The sequence below is a fragment of the Nicotiana sylvestris genome, chromosome 2 (assembly GCF_000393655.2).
Source record: "Nicotiana sylvestris chromosome 2, ASM39365v2, whole genome shotgun sequence".
Taxonomy (NCBI): Eukaryota; Viridiplantae; Streptophyta; class Magnoliopsida; order Solanales; family Solanaceae; genus Nicotiana; species Nicotiana sylvestris.
In genome coordinates, this window is record NC_091058.1 from 138,467,567 (window position 1) to 138,485,812 (window position 18,246).

Here is an 18,246-nt window from a genome sequence, read left to right on the forward strand (position 1 = left end):
GATCTAGACATGGTTTTTTCTCATCTTCTCAAGATCTTAAACAAGGAGACCCCCTATCCCCTTCTCTTTTTATTATAGTTGTTGAAGTTCTTTCCAGGTCTCTTAACAACTTGTACAATCACCCTAATTTTACTCCCTTTGCTATGTATAATAAGGTTCCAAAAGTTAACCATAAGCCTATGCAGATGATATTGTAATTTTCTGTAATGGTAACTCTAAGTCTATTAAGCTTCTTATGAAACAAATTGGTAATTATGAGGATAGCTTTGGTCAATTGGTTAATAGAGGCAAAAGCTTTTTTTTACTGCTCATAAGACTTCTGCAAACAGGACTAATAGAATTAAGAAGTGCTCTGATTTTACGGATAAGAATTTTCCTCTTAATTATCTTGGTTGTCTTCTTTACGTGGGTAGAAAAAGATCTGAATACTTTGACATCTTGCTTTGTAAAATTGTGAAAAGGCTTAATTAACGGTTGGTAGGGCAAACTATTGTCATATGGTGGTAAGACTGTTATGATCAAAAGTGTCCATCAATCTTTGCCTATTTACACTATACCTTCTATGCCCCCCAAGCCCCCAAAGCTACTTTTAAACTAATTGAAACATATTTTGCTAACTTTTTCTGGGGTAACTCAAGTGAGCACAAGAGGTACCATTGAATCTCCTAGAACAACCTCTCTGTCCCTAGGGATGAGGGGGCATTAGTGTTCGAAAAAAGGAAGATATCAGTGATATGCTGGATATGAAGAGATGCTGGAGGATTAGGTCCACATCATCTCTCTGGACAAAATATATTAGGCATAAATACTGTATTAGATCTCACTTAATTTGGGAACTCTCATGCATGGAAACATATTCTTAAAGTTAGAAGCAGTGCAGAGAAACACATAGTTTGGAAAATAAACTTAGGATCAAGTAGTTTTTGGTGGGACAATTGGACCTTAAAAGGTCATCTCACAGTTTTAGTTAATACAACTAGAAAGAACTACAAAACTCTGGTATGTGAATTCATCACTGGAGGAAGGTGGGATGTTAATAAGCTGGAAAATGTCCTTCCAGAGCACCTGGTTGACCATATACTTAGCATAAATATTGAAACCCAAGACAAAAAGGATAAGATTTATTGGGATCTTATAGATAATGTCATGTACTCCAACAAGACAGCTTGGAATCTGGTAAGGCAATCTAGACCTAAGCAACACCACATTGGTAAGATTTGGAATTCATGTGTACCTCTTAATATGTCTTTTCTGGTATGGAGGTTTTGGAAAGGGAAACTCCCTTTTGATGAAGTTAATTCTAGGTTTGGGAGACAAATTATTTCTAGGTGTAATTGCTGCAAGAACCCCTCTTATAAAAACATGCACCATGTATTTGTAGAAGGACAGACATCCAGTTATGTTTGGAAACTTTTTGGCTCTCAACTTGGTATTAGCTATCATCCCCACCCTATTAGAAATATGTTACATACCTGGTGGCATACAAAAGCTTTTAATGATGTAAATAAACTGGTTTTAACTATTACTCCTATTATTATATGTTGGGTACTGTGGAAGGAAACTTGTGCTTGCAGGTATGGAGATCAGAAGAAATTCAACCTGTACAAATTGCAACAACAAATTGGTTGGAATGTGGAAGGTGCCATCAACAAGTCCTATCCAAATTGCAACCTCAGGCAGCCTTGGAATAATTTATGTGACAATTTACTGAAGATGCAACCCAAATAAAGTTGCATTCTAGTCCAATTGCAAAAACCAGAATTGGGTTCTCTCAAATTAAACACTGATGGAAGCTTCAACATAAGGGATATGAGTGTTGGAGTGGGAGGAGCTCTTAGAAGGGACAATGGTGATATTATAACGGCTTTCTCCTTTCTGTACAGCTGTAACAACCACAACCCTGCGGAAGCTTATGCTGCGTTTTTTGGTATTACCTGGTGTATTCAAAATGGGCACACATCGTTCACTTTAGAGATGGATTCTCTATTGGTCATTGATATGTTAAAAGGGGAGAAAGAAACGAACTACATAATGGCTAATATCACTGAGGGGATAACACAAATGAGGAGCACAACAAACATTAACATCAACCATTGTTACAGAGAAGCAAACCAGTTAGCGGACCGCTTAGCAAAACTGGCGAACAAGGCTCAAAATGGAGCTTTTTTCTTCTCCAGCCAACAACTACCCAAGGCAGCGAAGGGACCATTTCTTTTGGATAAAAGTCAAGTTCCTAGTATAAGAATCAAGTATGATAAAGCTAATTTTTTTTTGTAAGCTAGGATGTTTTTGCTTTGGGTAGTGGCAGGTGAACTGTATTTATCATCACCTAGCTATATTTTTGAAGGGTAACCTTTACCCTCGTGTTGTAATATTGAAAACCATCTTTTGATTAATACAACACTCCTATCCAATGGGAAAGTTTATAAAAAAAAGTTCATTTTTAGTTGTTCAAAAAAAAGTTCATTTTTAGTTGTTCAAAAAAAAAAGTATATGGTTTTAAGTTTTTTTTTTTAACAAATTTGAAGTTTGTAAAGAAAAAAAATAAAAAATAATTGTAAGGAAAATAAAGAAGTGGGGAGTGAAAAGGGCAGATTAAAAGGAGACATGAACATAATGTGCCTTATGTGTAAGAAAATACTATATGATGTGTTGGCATGCCACATTTCATTTTATAAATCATGTCTTCCAAATTTTTCTCTGTGCTTATGCTCTCTTTTTCTAACTGCTTTGTATGCATCTACATTTTCTATTAAACAAAAAGGCATTGCGTAAATTTAATTGCACGTCGATTTTCATTCTTTCGCACGCTTTCAAAAATGTAAGTAAGTAAATATAAGGATTGAAATTGATCTATTTTGATATCCATGATCAAGTTATTAACTCCCGGAATCATGTTTTATTGTTTTAACTTTATATTTCTTTCTTTTTATCTAGAAGTGTTTGTTTTTGCAATTTTAATTTCTTAGATACATATTGTTAGATCCATTTTAACGATGAAAAGTAACATATTTTTTAATTGCAGAAACACTCCTGAACCAAAGGAAAAGAAGATTGCCAAACACTAGCGATAAAAGACTAGGAAGGAAGGAGTTGCGGAAATTGCCAAATACTAGCGATACAAGACAAGAAAGGAAGGAGCAGCAAAAAATAAGTGATGTGACAGCGGATTGATGGAAGATATTAGAGAAAGGACCAAAATCAGAGGAAGTTAAGATTGCTTTAAATCTGCATTAAAGATTTATCTATCCTTGGAAGATTGTCAACTCCTGAAATCAAGGGATCTATTTCTGGTTACCTGAATTAAAGGAAGATCTGCGTAGCGAAGGAAAACTTTAACAAGATCATGAGCCAAGACAAATCAACGGAAGCTCCACACTTATTCTTTACTATTCGTTCCAAGGATCAATTCTCTTGGTTATGTAATCTCTCCAGATTCACAACAATCAAGAATTAAAGAAGAATTCATGAAGCATATATATGTGTGTGTTGGTCTAGAAAAAGGACATACTTTGATCAAACGAACTTCGCGCTCCTTGTTCTACTCTAAACAAGCATTATAATCTGAATTTAGTTTACCGTGTAACTAGTAGAGAGAAGAAAGAGAGAAAAATATTGGTAAGGCATTGCATCATCAATACGACGAGTGTACTTAGTATCTAAAGTGAGTTGGTATTCGCAACAACATCAACATATATGTACGAAGGTTTATCAGGAGCTTTGAAGAGATAACACCCTTGCAACACAAGGGGGCTAGAGTAGGATTTACATTAAATCTGAACCAGTATAAAATATTCTGTGTCATTTAATTTTGCACTTTACTTTTAGTCTTTACGTTTTATCTCGGTTATTCAGGCAGTCCACTAATTGACAAACTAGTCTAGTACTTAGTTATAAAAAGAAAGATCGACAATTCATGCCTCTTCTACTTTCACATATTACTACTATTATCTTTTCTAAAATTTAAAAGTCTATAGATCAAGATATATGGGAGTGTTCTTTAAGAGAACAAATTCTCAGTTACTAGTTGATTTAGATGATAACAAAATCCAAGAAGTATTTTGCATCTCCAATAGCTAAAGAACTGAAGTTCAAAGTGAAACATAATATAAATGAAAATAAACTTAATAACTTTTCATGAAGTTTAGCTTTAGGTCACCAATTTTAATAAGCACCCTCTAATCGTCGGAGCTTCCTTTCCTCTGAAAGCAACTTAGCAAATCGAATAAGAGCTTGTTCATTGGTGCCTTCCCCATGAACTGCTTCAAAGCGGCCCGTCTCCAAGTTGACCCTTGACACTGGCTTCTTCAGTAGATCTTTACCAACCTGCACTAGCGTCTGCATATTTTTTATGGTCGAAATATCCGTTGATGCTGCCTCTCCGGTCAAAGTATCGTTCTGTACAAATTTATTATGTCATCATCATGAAAACCGCATATATATGTGTGTGTGTTAATTAGAGGAATGTTTATATAAAACTTCAAGTTGATATCAAACCTGAATTCTGAGGTAGTTCTTCTCGTTGTGAAGGGACTGAAACATGGTTGAAACATGTATATCTACAACATCTGTACTTGCATCACTGTAAATATCTAGCAATGGGGTGGCACCATTGTTGTACATCCAACCAAGTACGCCCCATCTTGAAGCCGAGCGGGCATTATACTTTTCTTTATTCGTGCCTGTACCCGTGCCTAGTGACAAAACCAACATTTTATTGTAGTCCACGGTTTTCATATCCTCATACTGCATTTTTCTCGTCTTGATTTCTCTTGAAACGTGAGTAATTGCCATCAGAGTCTGCCAATAGATTTAATGAAAAGTATTGTTCAAATATCTGAATTCATACAAAGACCATATCTATTCCCATACTTCAAAAAAGAATGACATTACATTTCAAAAAGAACGATAGGGTGACAATTTGAGCTCAAACCCATCTAACCCGCCCAACCTGTCTAGAGATTAATGAGTTGGGTACGTTACAAACATTTTAGCTCATGGGTCAATTTGGCTGAGCCCAAGTTAACCCATTATATTTTATAGCCCATTCTAACCCATTAAGCAGCCCAAATATAACCCATGAAACTCACCCAAAACAAAAGGTATCTCCCAACTTATATAGAAATTTATTTAGTTGCCCTAATTTTACTTTTTTTTTGTATTTTTAATTTTATATTCTTTTGTTTGTCTGCACCATCCACCCACCCTGCCTCCTCAAAAAAAATTACTTTTTTTTTGTATTTCAAAAAGAAAAATCTTTTTTTTTTTTAATTTTTAATTTTCTATTTTCTGTTTTTTTCGTTTTTTTTTTCTGCATCACCCATCCGTCCCACCTCCACCCCCAATTTTTTTTCGACTTACACATTTTAAGGTAAAAGGTTTTTTTATGCAAGATGAGCATCGTTCAAAACATGGGTCAAGTTGGACGGGTTGGGTTATGACCCATTGTTTAGCCCATCTTAGCCCAAGTACACTTTGGGCTGGGTTGAGCAATGACCCATTTATTGACCTAACTCATCTTGACCCGCCCAAATTCAGCCCAACCCGCCCATTTGTCACCCTAGCACCTTTTAAATTTGGAAACAATTTAACTTTAGCTTCTCATTTTACTTTTAGCGATAAGAATTATAACCACACGAATATTATGACATACACCCTAACAAAGGGAAGAAAAGATCTTTAGTTTTATATTATGTCATTTGAAATGGCTACTTACTGGATTATTTGCAGCTACACCTCCATCAATAAGATCAAATGTACGTACTTTCCCTTGGGCATCCTTGGTCTCAAAATAATATGGAGGGAAATAGGTGGGTGCTGCAGAGGTACCAAGACAGACGTCTGATAGTAGAGCATCCTTAGACACAGTTGTTCTTGCCTGCACCCAAATATGATATCAGCCATCATTGAAGATAGAGTTATAGTAAGACATAAATGAAGTTTGTTAGGTGTAGAGGATTGTACGTACATCAGAAGTTGTGAAGATAATGGGTTGAAGGTGCTTGATATCAAAAGTTGGGATAACTGTATGAGTTAACGTTTGCTTCATCGTAAGATTGCCTAATTTCGACCTAACCAGTGATCTCAGGTATCTGCCATCGTACTTTGGCCCCCCAAATATATTAAAGATCTTCTTCACATTGTTGCGGCTGCATCAAATATAAATGTTTTCCATCAGTAAAGTGTTCACTGAGACATATCAATCTACAATTAAGAACCTTAAGGCTGGTTGAAACCATCAATTTTAAATACTCGACTCGCCTATCAGTATTCAACACTTAAACTATGAAAATTAAGAAACACTAGCTAGATATATATTGTCAATATTGTTCTAACCTGCTCGCAGGAAAGATTTTAGGGCCGTGCTCAAAGAAGAAACTGGTAATGTCATTTGCTGCATATAAAGGGCGATTATCCTTGTTTGGAGCTGTGAGCATTGTGGTCACTAGTCCACCTGTACTTGTTCCGGCTACCACATCGAAATAGTCTGCAACTCTTGCGTTGGGTCCATCAAGTTCCTATTATATATAGCCAGAAAGGTTTTGAGCTAGGATGATAGCATGCGCGCAATATATGAGTAGTTAATTATGGTACTGGGCGAAATATAAATTTATGCGTGAAAACTCACTTGTTAGATATATATGAACCCATAATTAAAAAATATAGAGCTTTAATACTAAATCCGCCTTGAGTATACCTAATAAAGTGGTTGATCTATGAGTACTAACCTGAAGTTTAGATTCAAGGAAAGCAAGAACAGTGCCAGGAATAATGCCTCTGATGCCACCTCCATCTATGCTTAAAACTGTCACCCTCGTCTTTCCTTTTGTAGCTGCAGATGCTACAGGAGTTTGCAAGGCTAGAAAGGTCACTATCAGAGCTAGTGCAGCTACAAAAGTCTTAATCATATTGTATCAAATGCTACTTTAATTTAGACTTTAATGTTTCTGATAGTTGCAAAGAGTAGTGAGGCAAGAAATTAAAGCTACTAATGGCATATTTATAACTGGATTTAAGTTTTATGAACAAGAATATTTACACTTAGAGTTAAGTCACTTAATTCCATGTGTCAATTAATTTTTTAATAAAATTAATTGATAGTCTAAAAATAAAGAAACAAAGCTTCAACTCTTTTTCGGATTTTGAATGGTATAGAATTTAAATTCTTTTTTCTTTACGTTCGAGGTATTTCACATGTGATTTGATCCCCTTTTTCCGTCGTCGTTGACTCTACAAATTTAAATATGCTTGTACTCCGTCAAGGCTCCACATGACAAAAAAAAATAAAAAATTGTAGAGCCTGATCCCATTTTGTGGGGAATTTATAAGTGATTACGAGGAAGCTTGCATTTATTTATGTCAGTATTTAAATATTGGTCTCGATCACTTCTTTAGCAATTCCTATGATTAAAATTTTACGACTTCTAATCGTCAAGCAAATGATTTAAATTGACTTATACTTTAAGGAGATCAATAAAGAAAATAAATAATTTATTTCCCAATCACGTTTACAAGAATTATTAATGTACTAATACTATCTTTCCTCCGGAAAGAAGAGATCGTGCAGCACATTGAAAAACACGATTGCTGTTGTTTACTGAAACAAAGTACAACTTGGTGAAAAAAGTATTCTCAATCTTTCTTGAAAACTAGGTTATTTTTTAAAATACATTCATTTATTAGATGTGCAAAAAATAAAAATTTAACACCAAAGGATATAGTAGGATGAATGAGATATGATCACTGTACTTTTATCGGTGTTCAGGTTCAAACCTCTTAGAACCTAATTTTTTTTTTTTGGTACAGAGCATTTTCACCTTAAATGAGCTATATGTTTCATCGAATCCTAATTACTCGTGTCAGCAAATTTCGAAGACCAAATTAATGATTAAACCATGGCTCTTCAAGTGGGAAGACTTACCTATCTCAAAATTTACATCAAATTATACAAGTTTGTTATAGTTAAACAGTGATAAATTAATACGAGAAAACATAGTTATTCAATCATGATTTATTGATAAACATGCATGTAAAAGAGGTATGTTTAATATTCATAATTGGTTGGGTGCAAACATAGCGAGAGAAAATTTAATCTTACAAATAATATGATCCTTAAAGACCGGAAACATCAATAAACCGAGGAAATCTCCGGGAAATTGGATTTCGATAGCTCCAAGAGTCCAACTAAAAGAAGGAAGAAAGAGGGGCAATAAATTGGATTAGTGTTGAAACTCCGATCAAGTACAATAGAATCCCTGCTAGGATCGGAATTAAACTGGACATGTGTCGAGCTTGAAAATAAAAACCTTTAATGCCAGATGTATACGGTCAAAATCGGGCTTGCCCTTCTTGTGCAACTGATCGAGGGAGGAGCATAATAAGTCAAGGATCGGCTTCGATTTATATCAAACTGTGGTGCAGGGTTAGGTTGTCAAGCTCGAGACCACGAGACCGAGATCGACCAAAACCGAGACCGAATGAGATCGAGATCTATCAAGATCGGAACCAAATAAGATAGAGATCGAGGGAAGCTTATTGGGTCGAATAACGAAAAGACGAAATATCCGTAATCGGGAGAGGATTACGGCACAAATCTCGGCACATATCAAGAAGAGGCCGATTAATCAGTCAATCATGGGATCTTACTATATTTAGAATTGTACCAAGAATAAGATTCTCTTATTATATAAAAGGGGTCTAAACATTTGTAAATGGAGGAGATGAACATTTCAAAAAGCTATATATTCACTTTCTCTTAAGCTCTCAATATTTCTGTTACTTTTTTCTTGTATAAACTGAATCATCACTTAGTTCTAGGGAGATCAAATTCGAGGGCCAATGCTACTTGATTCATTTGGTTTGTTTTAATTTCTATTTACTGTCAATTTCAATATCAATTTATGTTATTATATTAATTTGTGCTAAGCAAATCATGTGTCCTTAAAACTATGGTATAAATTCAATTGTTATCCGTTTTTAGGGTAAATAGTTTGGCGCCCACCATGAGACTAAGGATATTAGTGATTTCCTGGTACAAATTTTCGTAACATACATTATTTTACACTTGTTCTTTGAAGTGTCTTTGATTACAGGATTAAGAAATGTCAAACTCTCAGTCAGCACATCAACACATCGATAATGATCTCAGCCACCACGACGAGAATGAGAACATTGCACCAGGAAATATTGTACCCCCAACTGGCCTCGATGGAGTTCCGGATGTAGATCTGATCGACGTCAGTTCGCATGTAGCCATCAATGAAAAATTGACCATCAATCTAGAAAGCAGCGTCCGTGGGGGTACCCGATCAACTACTCAGAATGCACATAACGGTGAAGATAGCAGGATCAGCCTGCGATTAATCTTCGAAATGTTGCAGGCCCAACAGGTAGAAATATAGCTCAGTTCCAAAATCAAAACCAAATGCAAAGCAGGGTCAAACTCTAGCCATCCCAAGAAGTTATTCAAAAGGTCGAATCGGCTTCGAGAGAATCGAACGAGAAGGAATCGGAAACCAATCTTGCTATTATAAAAATGCTCGAATAATTGATAAAGCGGATCGAGACAGGGGAAAAGAAGATCGAGAAAAATGATAAGAAGGTGGAAACCTATAACTTCAGGGTCGACCAAATCCCGGGGGCACCACCGATATTGAAATGACTAGATTCTAAAAATGTTTATACACAAACCTTTCCCCCCAAGTACGGCTCCGAAGCCAATCCCCAACAAGTTTCGTATGCCCGATATTCCTAAGTATAACGGGATGATTGATTCAAATGAACACGTCACCTCTTACACGTGCGCCGTCAAGGGGAAACAACTTGAAAGATGACGAAATTGAATCTGTATTGCTGAAGAAATTCGGGGAGACTCTATCGAAGGGTTCCATGATATGGTATCATAATTTACCGCCTAATTCTATTGACTCATTTGCTATGCTTGCAGATTCTTTTGTAAAGGCACATGCTGGAGCCATTAAGGTCGCAACAAAAAAGTCAGACCTTTTTAAGGTAAGGTAGAAGGACAACGAAATACTCAAGGAATTCGTATCTCGGTTCCAAACGGAGAGAATGGATTTGCCACCGGTCATTGATGATTGGGCTGTTCAAGCTTTAACTCAATGTCTCAACATTCAAAGTTCCATAGCTTCACAGCAGTTGAAGCAAAATTTGATCGAGTATCCAACTGTCACTTGGGACAATGTACATAATCGATATCAGTCGAAGATCAGGGTCGAGGATGATCAACTGGGGACTCTTTTTGGGTCCCTTTATCCTAACTGGCCCATGGATAGAATCAAAAGGGATATCGACCGAGAGCCAAGGTCAAATAGAGATCGATATCAACCGTACAATGGAGACCGCAGAGGTAGCGTGTCTGGACGAAACTTTGCACGGAATGAGAGGAAAAATAATCAAGGTCAAAGTTCACGGGGACTCATGAGCAAGGGTGGTTTCGACAGGGATGTCGGGCCTAAAGAAGCGCCATGATTGTCGGAATATAACTTCAATATAGATGCATCCACCATCGTATCAGCCATCGGACGTATCAAGGATACTAGATGGCCTCAACCTTTGTATACCCATCTGGCCCAAAGAAATTCTAACCAAATATGCAAAAATCATGGAACCCATGGCCATAAAATAGAAGATTGCAGACAACTAAGGGAAGAAATAGCCTGATTGTTCAACGAGGGGCATATTCGGGAATTCTTAAGCGATCGGGCCAAGAATCACTTCAAAAATAGAGATTCCAATAGACAGAACGAGCAGGAAGAACCACTACACGTGATTCATATGATCGTTGGATGGGTCAATACGCCTTAAGGACCAGTATTAAAATGCACCAAGGTGTCAATCACAGGGGAGAAGCAAATTCAGGATTACGTATCGGAAGGAACTTTTTCTTTCAATGATGAGGATGCAGAAGGCATCGAACAACCCCACAACAATGCACTGGTAATATTTGTACTTATGAATAAATCTTAAGTTAAATGTGTTTTGATTGATCCAGGTAGCTCGGCCAACATAATTCGATCAAGGGTCATAGAGCAGCTCCACCTTCAGGATCAGGTTGTACCCTCGACCCGAGTTCTAAACGGCTTTAATATGGCATGTGAAACAACCAAAGGCAAAATAACTTTGCTAGTAAATGTGGTTGGGACCATCCAAGAAATGAAGTTCCATGTGATCGAGGGCGATATGAGGTATAATGCCCTTATTTGGGAGATCGTAGATCTATAACATGAGGGCAGTGCCCTCGACCCTTCACCAGGTTCTAAAGTACCAACGCTAGAGGGAGTCAAAACAGTTTACGGAGAGCAACACGCCGCCAAGGAAATGTTTGACATCGACAAAGTGGTAACGATATCGGTGCTCTCATCAACAAAAGGGTCAAGTTCGAAGGGAAAACATGTTGTTAAATTGCAACCACAGACATCGATCTAGACCCAACTAGAAAAGCATGGGACTTGCGAGGATGATGACTATATGGTACCTCGATCCTTGATAATCCTCGATGATTTTAACGACACAAAATCAATGTTGAAGAGCTGGAACAAATCATATTAATCAAGAATCTGCCCGATCGAAAGGTATACTTGGGCACAGGGTTAACTCCCGAGCTCAAGAAAAAACTTATTCAATTTATTATAGCTAATATGCATTGTTTTTCTTGGCCCCATCTTGATATGACAGGGATCCCGCTGGAGATCACTACTCATAAACTAAGCTTGGACCCGAAGTTCTGCCCGCGAAATAAAAAAGAAGGCCTCAGTTCGAGGTCAAACACACTTTCATCAAAGACGAGGTAACCAAACTTCTCAAAATAGGATCCATCCTGGAAGTAAAATATCCTGAATGGTTAGCGAATATAGTAGTAGTCCCTAAAAAGGGAAACAAGCTTAGGATGTTTGTAGACAACAAAGACCTAAATAAATCATGCCCCAAGGATTTTTTTTTTCCTTTGCCTAACATTGATAGCATAATTGATGCCACGACCGGCCACGGGATCCTCAATTTTCTCAATGCCTATTCTGAGTACAACCAAATACTGATAGGTTTTCAATATCTTTGCCTTATGTTTTGATGATCTAACAAACTTACTATCAAAGACCAGATAGGGAACCTGAAACATTTGGGCTACACTGCAAGTTAACGAATTCTAGCTAAATGTGAACTGCTATAGCTTAAGGAGATAGAGAACCAAACAAGGAGCTGATACCCTTGTGGTTCCCTCATAGCAGTACGAAGTCAATTGGACACAACTGGAAGCGACGTGACTGCCTGCACTGTTTCCAGTGACCACTTATCTTTTGACCAACTAAAGTTCTTACATAATTCAAGTGATGTCATCAAGGTGTATCAACAAGGAGTTTATATCAAAACATCTCTTGAACACTTATGATACTCATTCAAGCCTTTTGCAAAACTGTGAAATTAATTCTTACGAGCCTGAAGAACAAAGTTAAATGCTACTACGGACTAGTTCCTAAAGTTAGTATTTTGTTGTCCTTAGTTGAGTTGTAACTTTGTGATTGTTCTTATTGTATCTCCTAAATTGCTTAGCCAGAAGTGTTGATTAGGAACCCTCTTGTAAAATCCGTAAACTCTCTGAGTTTATGTTGTGACTAGGTTTAGTCATAAGTTAAAGTCTTTGTAACTAGAGAGTGACAAAGTGGCTTGTGGTAAGAGTATCACAAGTTAGTTGAGTTGAATTCTTTGTAATGGAGTCATTATAAAGTGGCTTGTAATATGTGTTTACAAGTTAGTGAAGTTGAAAGCCTACAGGTGTAGGTCATGGTTTTTGTCCCCTTGAGTTGGGATTTTTCCACGTAAAAATCCCGTGTCTTATTTACTTACTATTTTATTAGCATTCTCAGTACAACCTCATAGAGTACCAGGTACTCTACTGTTTTGTGGACTCATATAAACTAACAATTGGTGCTGAAGAAGTGCTAAGCCGGGACTTGGTATCATTGAAAATGATAACATCTTACCATGCTTCGAGATCGTGCCCATCACTCTCCTACTTTCTCTTTGATAACGATGTTCTAATATTATATAATAGCCATAAACGAAATCTTAAGAAGCAGAAAATCTTTCTGGAAAGAAGTAAGAAGCTATCAGAGTAGGTTCCTCCGATCAGGCTAACACCTAGGAAGGATCCTTATGGCTGCTCCACCAAAATTTGAAGATGGTCAATCTATATACAGACCACCCAAGTTCAATGGACAATACTATGGGTGGTGGAAGACAAGAATTCATGATTTTATCATGGATGAGGATTCTGAGTTATGGGATGTCATATGTAATGGTCCTTATGTTCCAACAAAGGTACTGGAAGAACTTCCATTCTCAATGCCAAAAACCAGTAAAGAATACATCGATGCAGACAGGAAAGCAGTAGGGAAGAATTTTCGTACCAAGAAAATTCTGGTATGTAGAATAGGACCTGAAGAATATAATAGAATCTCCGCTTGTGACACTGCTAAGGAGATATGTGAAGCTTTGCAAATAGCTCATGAGGGAACCACCCAAGTAAAACAATCTAAAATCGATATGCTCACTACCGAGTATGAACTCTTCAGGATGAAGGACGATGAATCTATTCAAGATATGCACACAAGATTCACTTCTATCATAAATGAGTTACACTCACTTGGTAAAACAATTCCTAGGAACAATCTAGTAAGGAAAATCCTCAGTATTCTGCCTAGCCCTTGGGAAAGCAAGGTGAATGCTATTACTGAATCAAAGGAATTGCAGAAGCTGACCATAGAAAAGCTTGTTGGAAATCTGAAGACCTACGAGATGAAGAGGAAGATAGATAGTGAAAGAAGAGAACCAAAGAAAGAAAAGAACCTGGTACTCAAAGCTGATAGCAATGACTTAAGTGAGGAATACAGTGACATGACTTACTTAACCAAAAGATTTCAGAAGATGGTCAGAAGAAATGGAGAAATGCTAAAAAAGGGCAGCTCTAGCAAACCAAAAAACTATGATCTCTATCATACGTATGGAAAGCCTGGACACTTATCAAAGATTGTACTATCTTGAAGCAAGAATTCTCCAAGTACAACCCTGAGAAAGCAGCTAAGAGTAACCCGGTTCCTCTCAAGGACTTCAAAAGAAAGAGATCTGCAGACAATGTGGTGAAACATGCTCTTGCAGCATGGAGGATTCCTCTAGTGAGTTTGAAGACGAAATTAATGCTGGCGATAGTTCCATGATGGTAGTTGAAAGCGAGGAAAATGAATATGACTCAACGTTTTCTTTGATGGCCCAATCAGATGATGATAAAGACAATGACAACAAAGAGGTAACTTTTAGGGATGTTCAGAGAAATCTAAAATCCTACACTCCTAAAAAACTTATGTCTTTAGCTAATGTATTGATTGATGCTTATCATAACCTTGTAGAGGATAAGGATGATTTGATCTTAGAACTAAGGGAAACTGATAAAACCAGAGTGATCTGGTAGCGTGTGTAGTGGATCTAAAGGAGACCATTTGTGAGTTAAAGAGAGAAAAAGATGTCTTGACCAAAAGGATTGCCAACTTAGAGCATGGAAGAGATGACTTAGCGGTAGTAGTTGTTGACCATAAGGAAACTATTGAGAACTTCAGTGAAAAAAGGAGGCCCTAGCAAGAAGAGTGACTGAAATTGAGGAAGAAAGAGATGATCTCTTGGTAGAAATTGCAGACCTGAGGAAAATGATGAAGGGACTAAGAACTAAGTCTAAACCTGGAAATACTGGAAAATGAAAAGTGATAGCCAGTGAGAAACACCAAAAACAAGGATTTGTTTTGAAATTGATAAAAACAAGCACCTCCAAACTGAACAGGAAAGAGTAAAAAATGATCTTGAAAAGTCCCTAAAGTGGACCTGGTCCTCCGAAGCTATCACTACCATGAACACTAATATTGGTGGAAACAAGCAGGGAATAGGGTTCCTAATGGAGAAACCCCTTACAACCCACTTAGCAAATGTGTGAATGTACCCAAAAACTGGCTGAGTACCCATTATGGGAACAATGGACAATTCATGGAAAATTGTCAAACCAGGGTCCAGTTCTCTCAGAAAACAGAATGGTTGCTGAAAATGTAACTACTAAAAAGGGACCAGGTTCCACTCACAAAAAAACATATTACCTGCATGGACTAAGAGAGCTCTTATTCATCCTCTTGCCTACTACAAGGGACCCAAACTTGCTTGGGTTCCTAAAACTAACTCTTAATCTTCTTGCGCAGGGAACAGTGAAAGGAAGAGGTCAGTAATGGTTCATGGATAGTGGGTGTTCAAAGCACATGACTGGGAACACCATGGACTTTCTTTCACTAAAAACCCTGGAAGGAGGGAGTGTATCCCTTGGCAATGAGAAAAAGGGGTACATTCTTGGAGTTGGAAAAGTCGGGAAGTCACTCACTCATTCTATTGAAAATATGTACTATGTCATTGGTCTTAAGTACAGTCTCTTGAGTGTCTCTTAGATCTGTGATAAAGGAAACAAGGTGGAATTCTTGTCCAAGATATGTACAGTTATTGATCTGTTAACTGGTGAAGTGATACTTGTGGCCAAGAGTTACAAGAACATCTATATTGCTGATTTCGAGTCCTTACAAAGTGGTGATCTGAGTTGTCTAAAAGCTAGTGATGATGATGATGAACTCTGGCACAGAATATTGGGGCACGCAAGCTTCTTTCTTCTGAACAAACTAATTCAGAAGGACCTGGTCCATAGTCTACCCATGTCAAAGTTCAAGGTACAAAACGTTTGTGATGCATGTGCTAGAGGAAAACATGTGAAGTCCTTTTTTAAGTCTAAAAGGGATGTGAGCACCTCAAAGCCACTCGAGCTTCTTCATATGAACCTATGTGGTCTTATGAGAGTGCAAAACATTGGAGGAAAAAGATACATTTTTGTGATAGTGTATGACTACTCCATATTCACATAGACTTTGTTTCTTAGAACTAAAGATGAAACCTTTGAGGTGTTTGTGGCTTTTATGAAGAAAATCCAGGTGAAGATGGAGTCTAGAGTCGCATGCATTAGATCAGATCATGGAACAGAATTTGACAATGCCATATTTGATGATTTCTATAATGAAAATGGCATCACTCACAACTTCTCAGCTCCTAGAACACCCCCAGAAAAATGGAGTAGTGGAAAGGAAGAACAGAACTCTTGAAGAAATGGCAAGAACAATGTTAATCGATAGTGAACTTGCAAAGAACTTTTGGGCTGAAGCGGTCAACACTGCCTGCTACTTGGTGAACAGGTGCATGATCAGATCACTCCTGAACAAAACCCTATATGAGTTTCTGAATGGAAGGAAACCCAAGCAGACTCACCTAAGAACATTTGGGTGCAAATATTATGTTCTCAACAATGGAAAGGATCAGCTTGGTAAATTTGATACCAAGAGTGATGAAGGAATATTTCTGGGCTACTCGTTTCAAAGCAAAGCATATAAGATATACAATAAGCGGACTCAATGTATTGAGAAAAGTGTTCATATTATTTTTTATGAGTCTTATCCATCATGAGAGAAGAGTGCTGAAGAAGATCAAGATGGAGAATCCTTACAAGTCCATGGTCAAGTCATTGACATGACAAATGGAAAGGAAGATATGATAAGCCAAGCAAAAGAGCCGAGTGAAGACAATACTGCATCATCTTCAATGGAACCAGGTACTTCAATTACAACCACTAAAGCTGAAGAAAGAGTGCTTGACACAGTTCAGGGTACTCCACTAGAACCTGAGAGAAGAACACAGGAAAACCAGTCAAATGTACCCACATTCTCTACAAATTAACCTCAGACGTCTAACTGGAGACACAAAAGCTCTAATCCTCTTGACAACATAATTACACCTCTAGATTCCTGAGTACAAACCAAGTCAAAAGCAAGAAATTCACTTGCATTCTCACCATTTCTCTCCCAAATAGAACCCAAGAATATCAATGAAGCCTTGAAAGATGCAGATTGGATTACAGCCATGCAAGATGAGTTACATTAGTTTGTAAGGAAAAATGTCTGGCACATGGTACCTAGACCCTCAGATCGAACCAGTATAGGAACCAGGTGAGTATTCAGGAACAAGCTTGATGAAGATGTAAATACCACAAGGAACAAGGCCAGACTAGTGCTTCAAGGCTACAATTAGGAGAAATGGATTGATTATGATGAAACATTTGCTCCGGTCGCTCACATAGAAGCTGTTAGAATTCTAATCGCTTTTGCATCTCATATGGAATTCATCCTGTTCCAAATGGATGTCAAAAGTGCTTTTCTAAATGGACTTCTTAAGGAAGAAGTCTATGTGAAGCAACCTCCAGGGTTTGAATATCATGAACACCCTGATTATGTGTTTAAACTAGACAAAACATTGTATGGGTTGAAGCAGGCTCCTCGAGTTTGGTATGAAAGGCTGTCAAAGTTCCTCTTGGAAAATGGTTTTAAAAGAGGGAAAATTGACAACACCTTGTTCCTAAAGAAATGGGGCTCATTGCTCAGGTCTATGTTGATGATATCATTTTTAGGGCAACAGCTGAGTCTCTGTGTGAAGAATTTGCAAAACTCATGGGAAGTGAGTTTAAAATAAGCATGATGGGGGAACTGAGCTTCTTCTTGGGTCTTCAAGTAAAACAGTACTTAAAGGATAAATTCATTTGTCAACAAAAATACATCAGGGAGCTCTTGAAGAGGTTTGACATGGAAGCATCAAAGGTGATAGATAATACCATTGCAACGGCCACTCGACTGGACATGGATGAAACTGGATCTCTTATGAATGAATCCATGTATAGAGGCATCATTGGGTCTCTTCTTTATCTCACTGCCAGCAGACCTGATATTGTCTTCAGTGTGGGGCTATGTGCAAGGTTTCAATCAAATCCCAATGAATCTCATTTGAAGGCTGCCAAAAGAATTCTGAGATACCTTAAAGGAACACAGGACCTGGTTCTTTATTATCACTCAGGTGACAATTTTAATCTCATTGGATATGCTGATGCAGACTATGCAGGTTATCTTATGGATAGAAAAAGCACTTCTGGAATGGCTCACTTTCTAGGATCATGTCTCATCTCCTGGGGAACAAGGAAGCAAAATTCAGTGGCTCTTTCAACAGCTAAAGCAGAATATGTAGCTGTAGCATCCTGATGTGCTCAACTTTTATGGATTAAGCTACAACTGGAAGATTTTGGGGTACTTACTCAGAGTTTGCCCCTTCTATGTGACA

General features: G+C 37.6%; 4 protein-coding genes across 4 annotated transcripts; 3 read left to right on the top strand and 1 right to left on the bottom strand.

Annotated features, from left to right (window-relative positions):
* The first annotated feature begins 1,809 nt into the window (after nt 1-1,809).
* Nucleotides 1,810-2,277, top strand: LOC138885672 (uncharacterized). Its single transcript, XM_070166646.1, has one exon. The coding sequence runs from the start codon at nt 1,810-1,812 to the stop codon at nt 2,275-2,277; it is 468 nt and encodes a 155-aa protein (XP_070022747.1).
* Nucleotides 2,278-4,044: 1,767 nt separating this feature from the next.
* On the bottom strand, nt 4,045-6,955 carry LOC104229448 (patatin-like protein 2). The gene is made up of 6 exons (XM_009782100.2): nt 6,729-6,955; nt 6,337-6,518; nt 5,969-6,149; nt 5,717-5,878; nt 4,498-4,800; nt 4,045-4,398 (listed from the first exon to the last, which is right to left on the bottom strand). Exons 1-6 carry the CDS (start codon nt 6,906-6,908, stop codon nt 4,165-4,167), a joined length of 1,242 nt encoding a protein of 413 aa, XP_009780402.1. The 5' UTR covers nt 6,909-6,955; the 3' UTR covers nt 4,045-4,164.
* A 6,215-nt stretch (nt 6,956-13,170) lies between these two features.
* Nucleotides 13,171-14,058, top strand: LOC138885673 (uncharacterized). Its single transcript, XM_070166648.1, has one exon. The coding sequence runs from the start codon at nt 13,171-13,173 to the stop codon at nt 14,056-14,058; it is 888 nt and encodes a 295-aa protein (XP_070022749.1).
* A 3,443-nt stretch (nt 14,059-17,501) lies between these two features.
* On the top strand, nt 17,502-18,167 carry LOC138885674 (secreted RxLR effector protein 161-like). Its single transcript, XM_070166649.1, has one exon. It carries the CDS (start codon nt 17,502-17,504, stop codon nt 18,165-18,167), a length of 666 nt encoding a protein of 221 aa, XP_070022750.1.
* The last annotated feature ends 79 nt before the right edge of the window (nt 18,168-18,246 follow it).

Excerpts from the sequence above, each read along its gene's own strand:
- LOC138885672 (XM_070166646.1), top strand. The coding sequence starts at position 1,810 with ATGAGTGTTGGAGTGGGAGGAGCTCTTAGAAGGGACAATGGTGATATT.
- LOC104229448 (XM_009782100.2), bottom strand. The coding sequence starts at position 6,908 with ATGATTAAGACTTTTGTAGCTGCACTAGCTCTGATAGTGACCTTTCTA. Across the intron at positions 6,519-6,728 it reads TCCTTGAATCTAAACTTCAG|GAACTTGATGGACCCAACGC; the intron begins GTTAGTACTCAT and ends TATATATAATAG. Across the intron at positions 4,399-4,497 it reads AGAACTACCTCAGAATTCAG|AACGATACTTTGACCGGAGA; the intron begins GTTTGATATCAA and ends AAATTTGTACAG.
- LOC138885673 (XM_070166648.1), top strand. The coding sequence starts at position 13,171 with ATGGCTGCTCCACCAAAATTTGAAGATGGTCAATCTATATACAGACCA.
- LOC138885674 (XM_070166649.1), top strand. The coding sequence starts at position 17,502 with ATGGGGCTCATTGCTCAGGTCTATGTTGATGATATCATTTTTAGGGCA.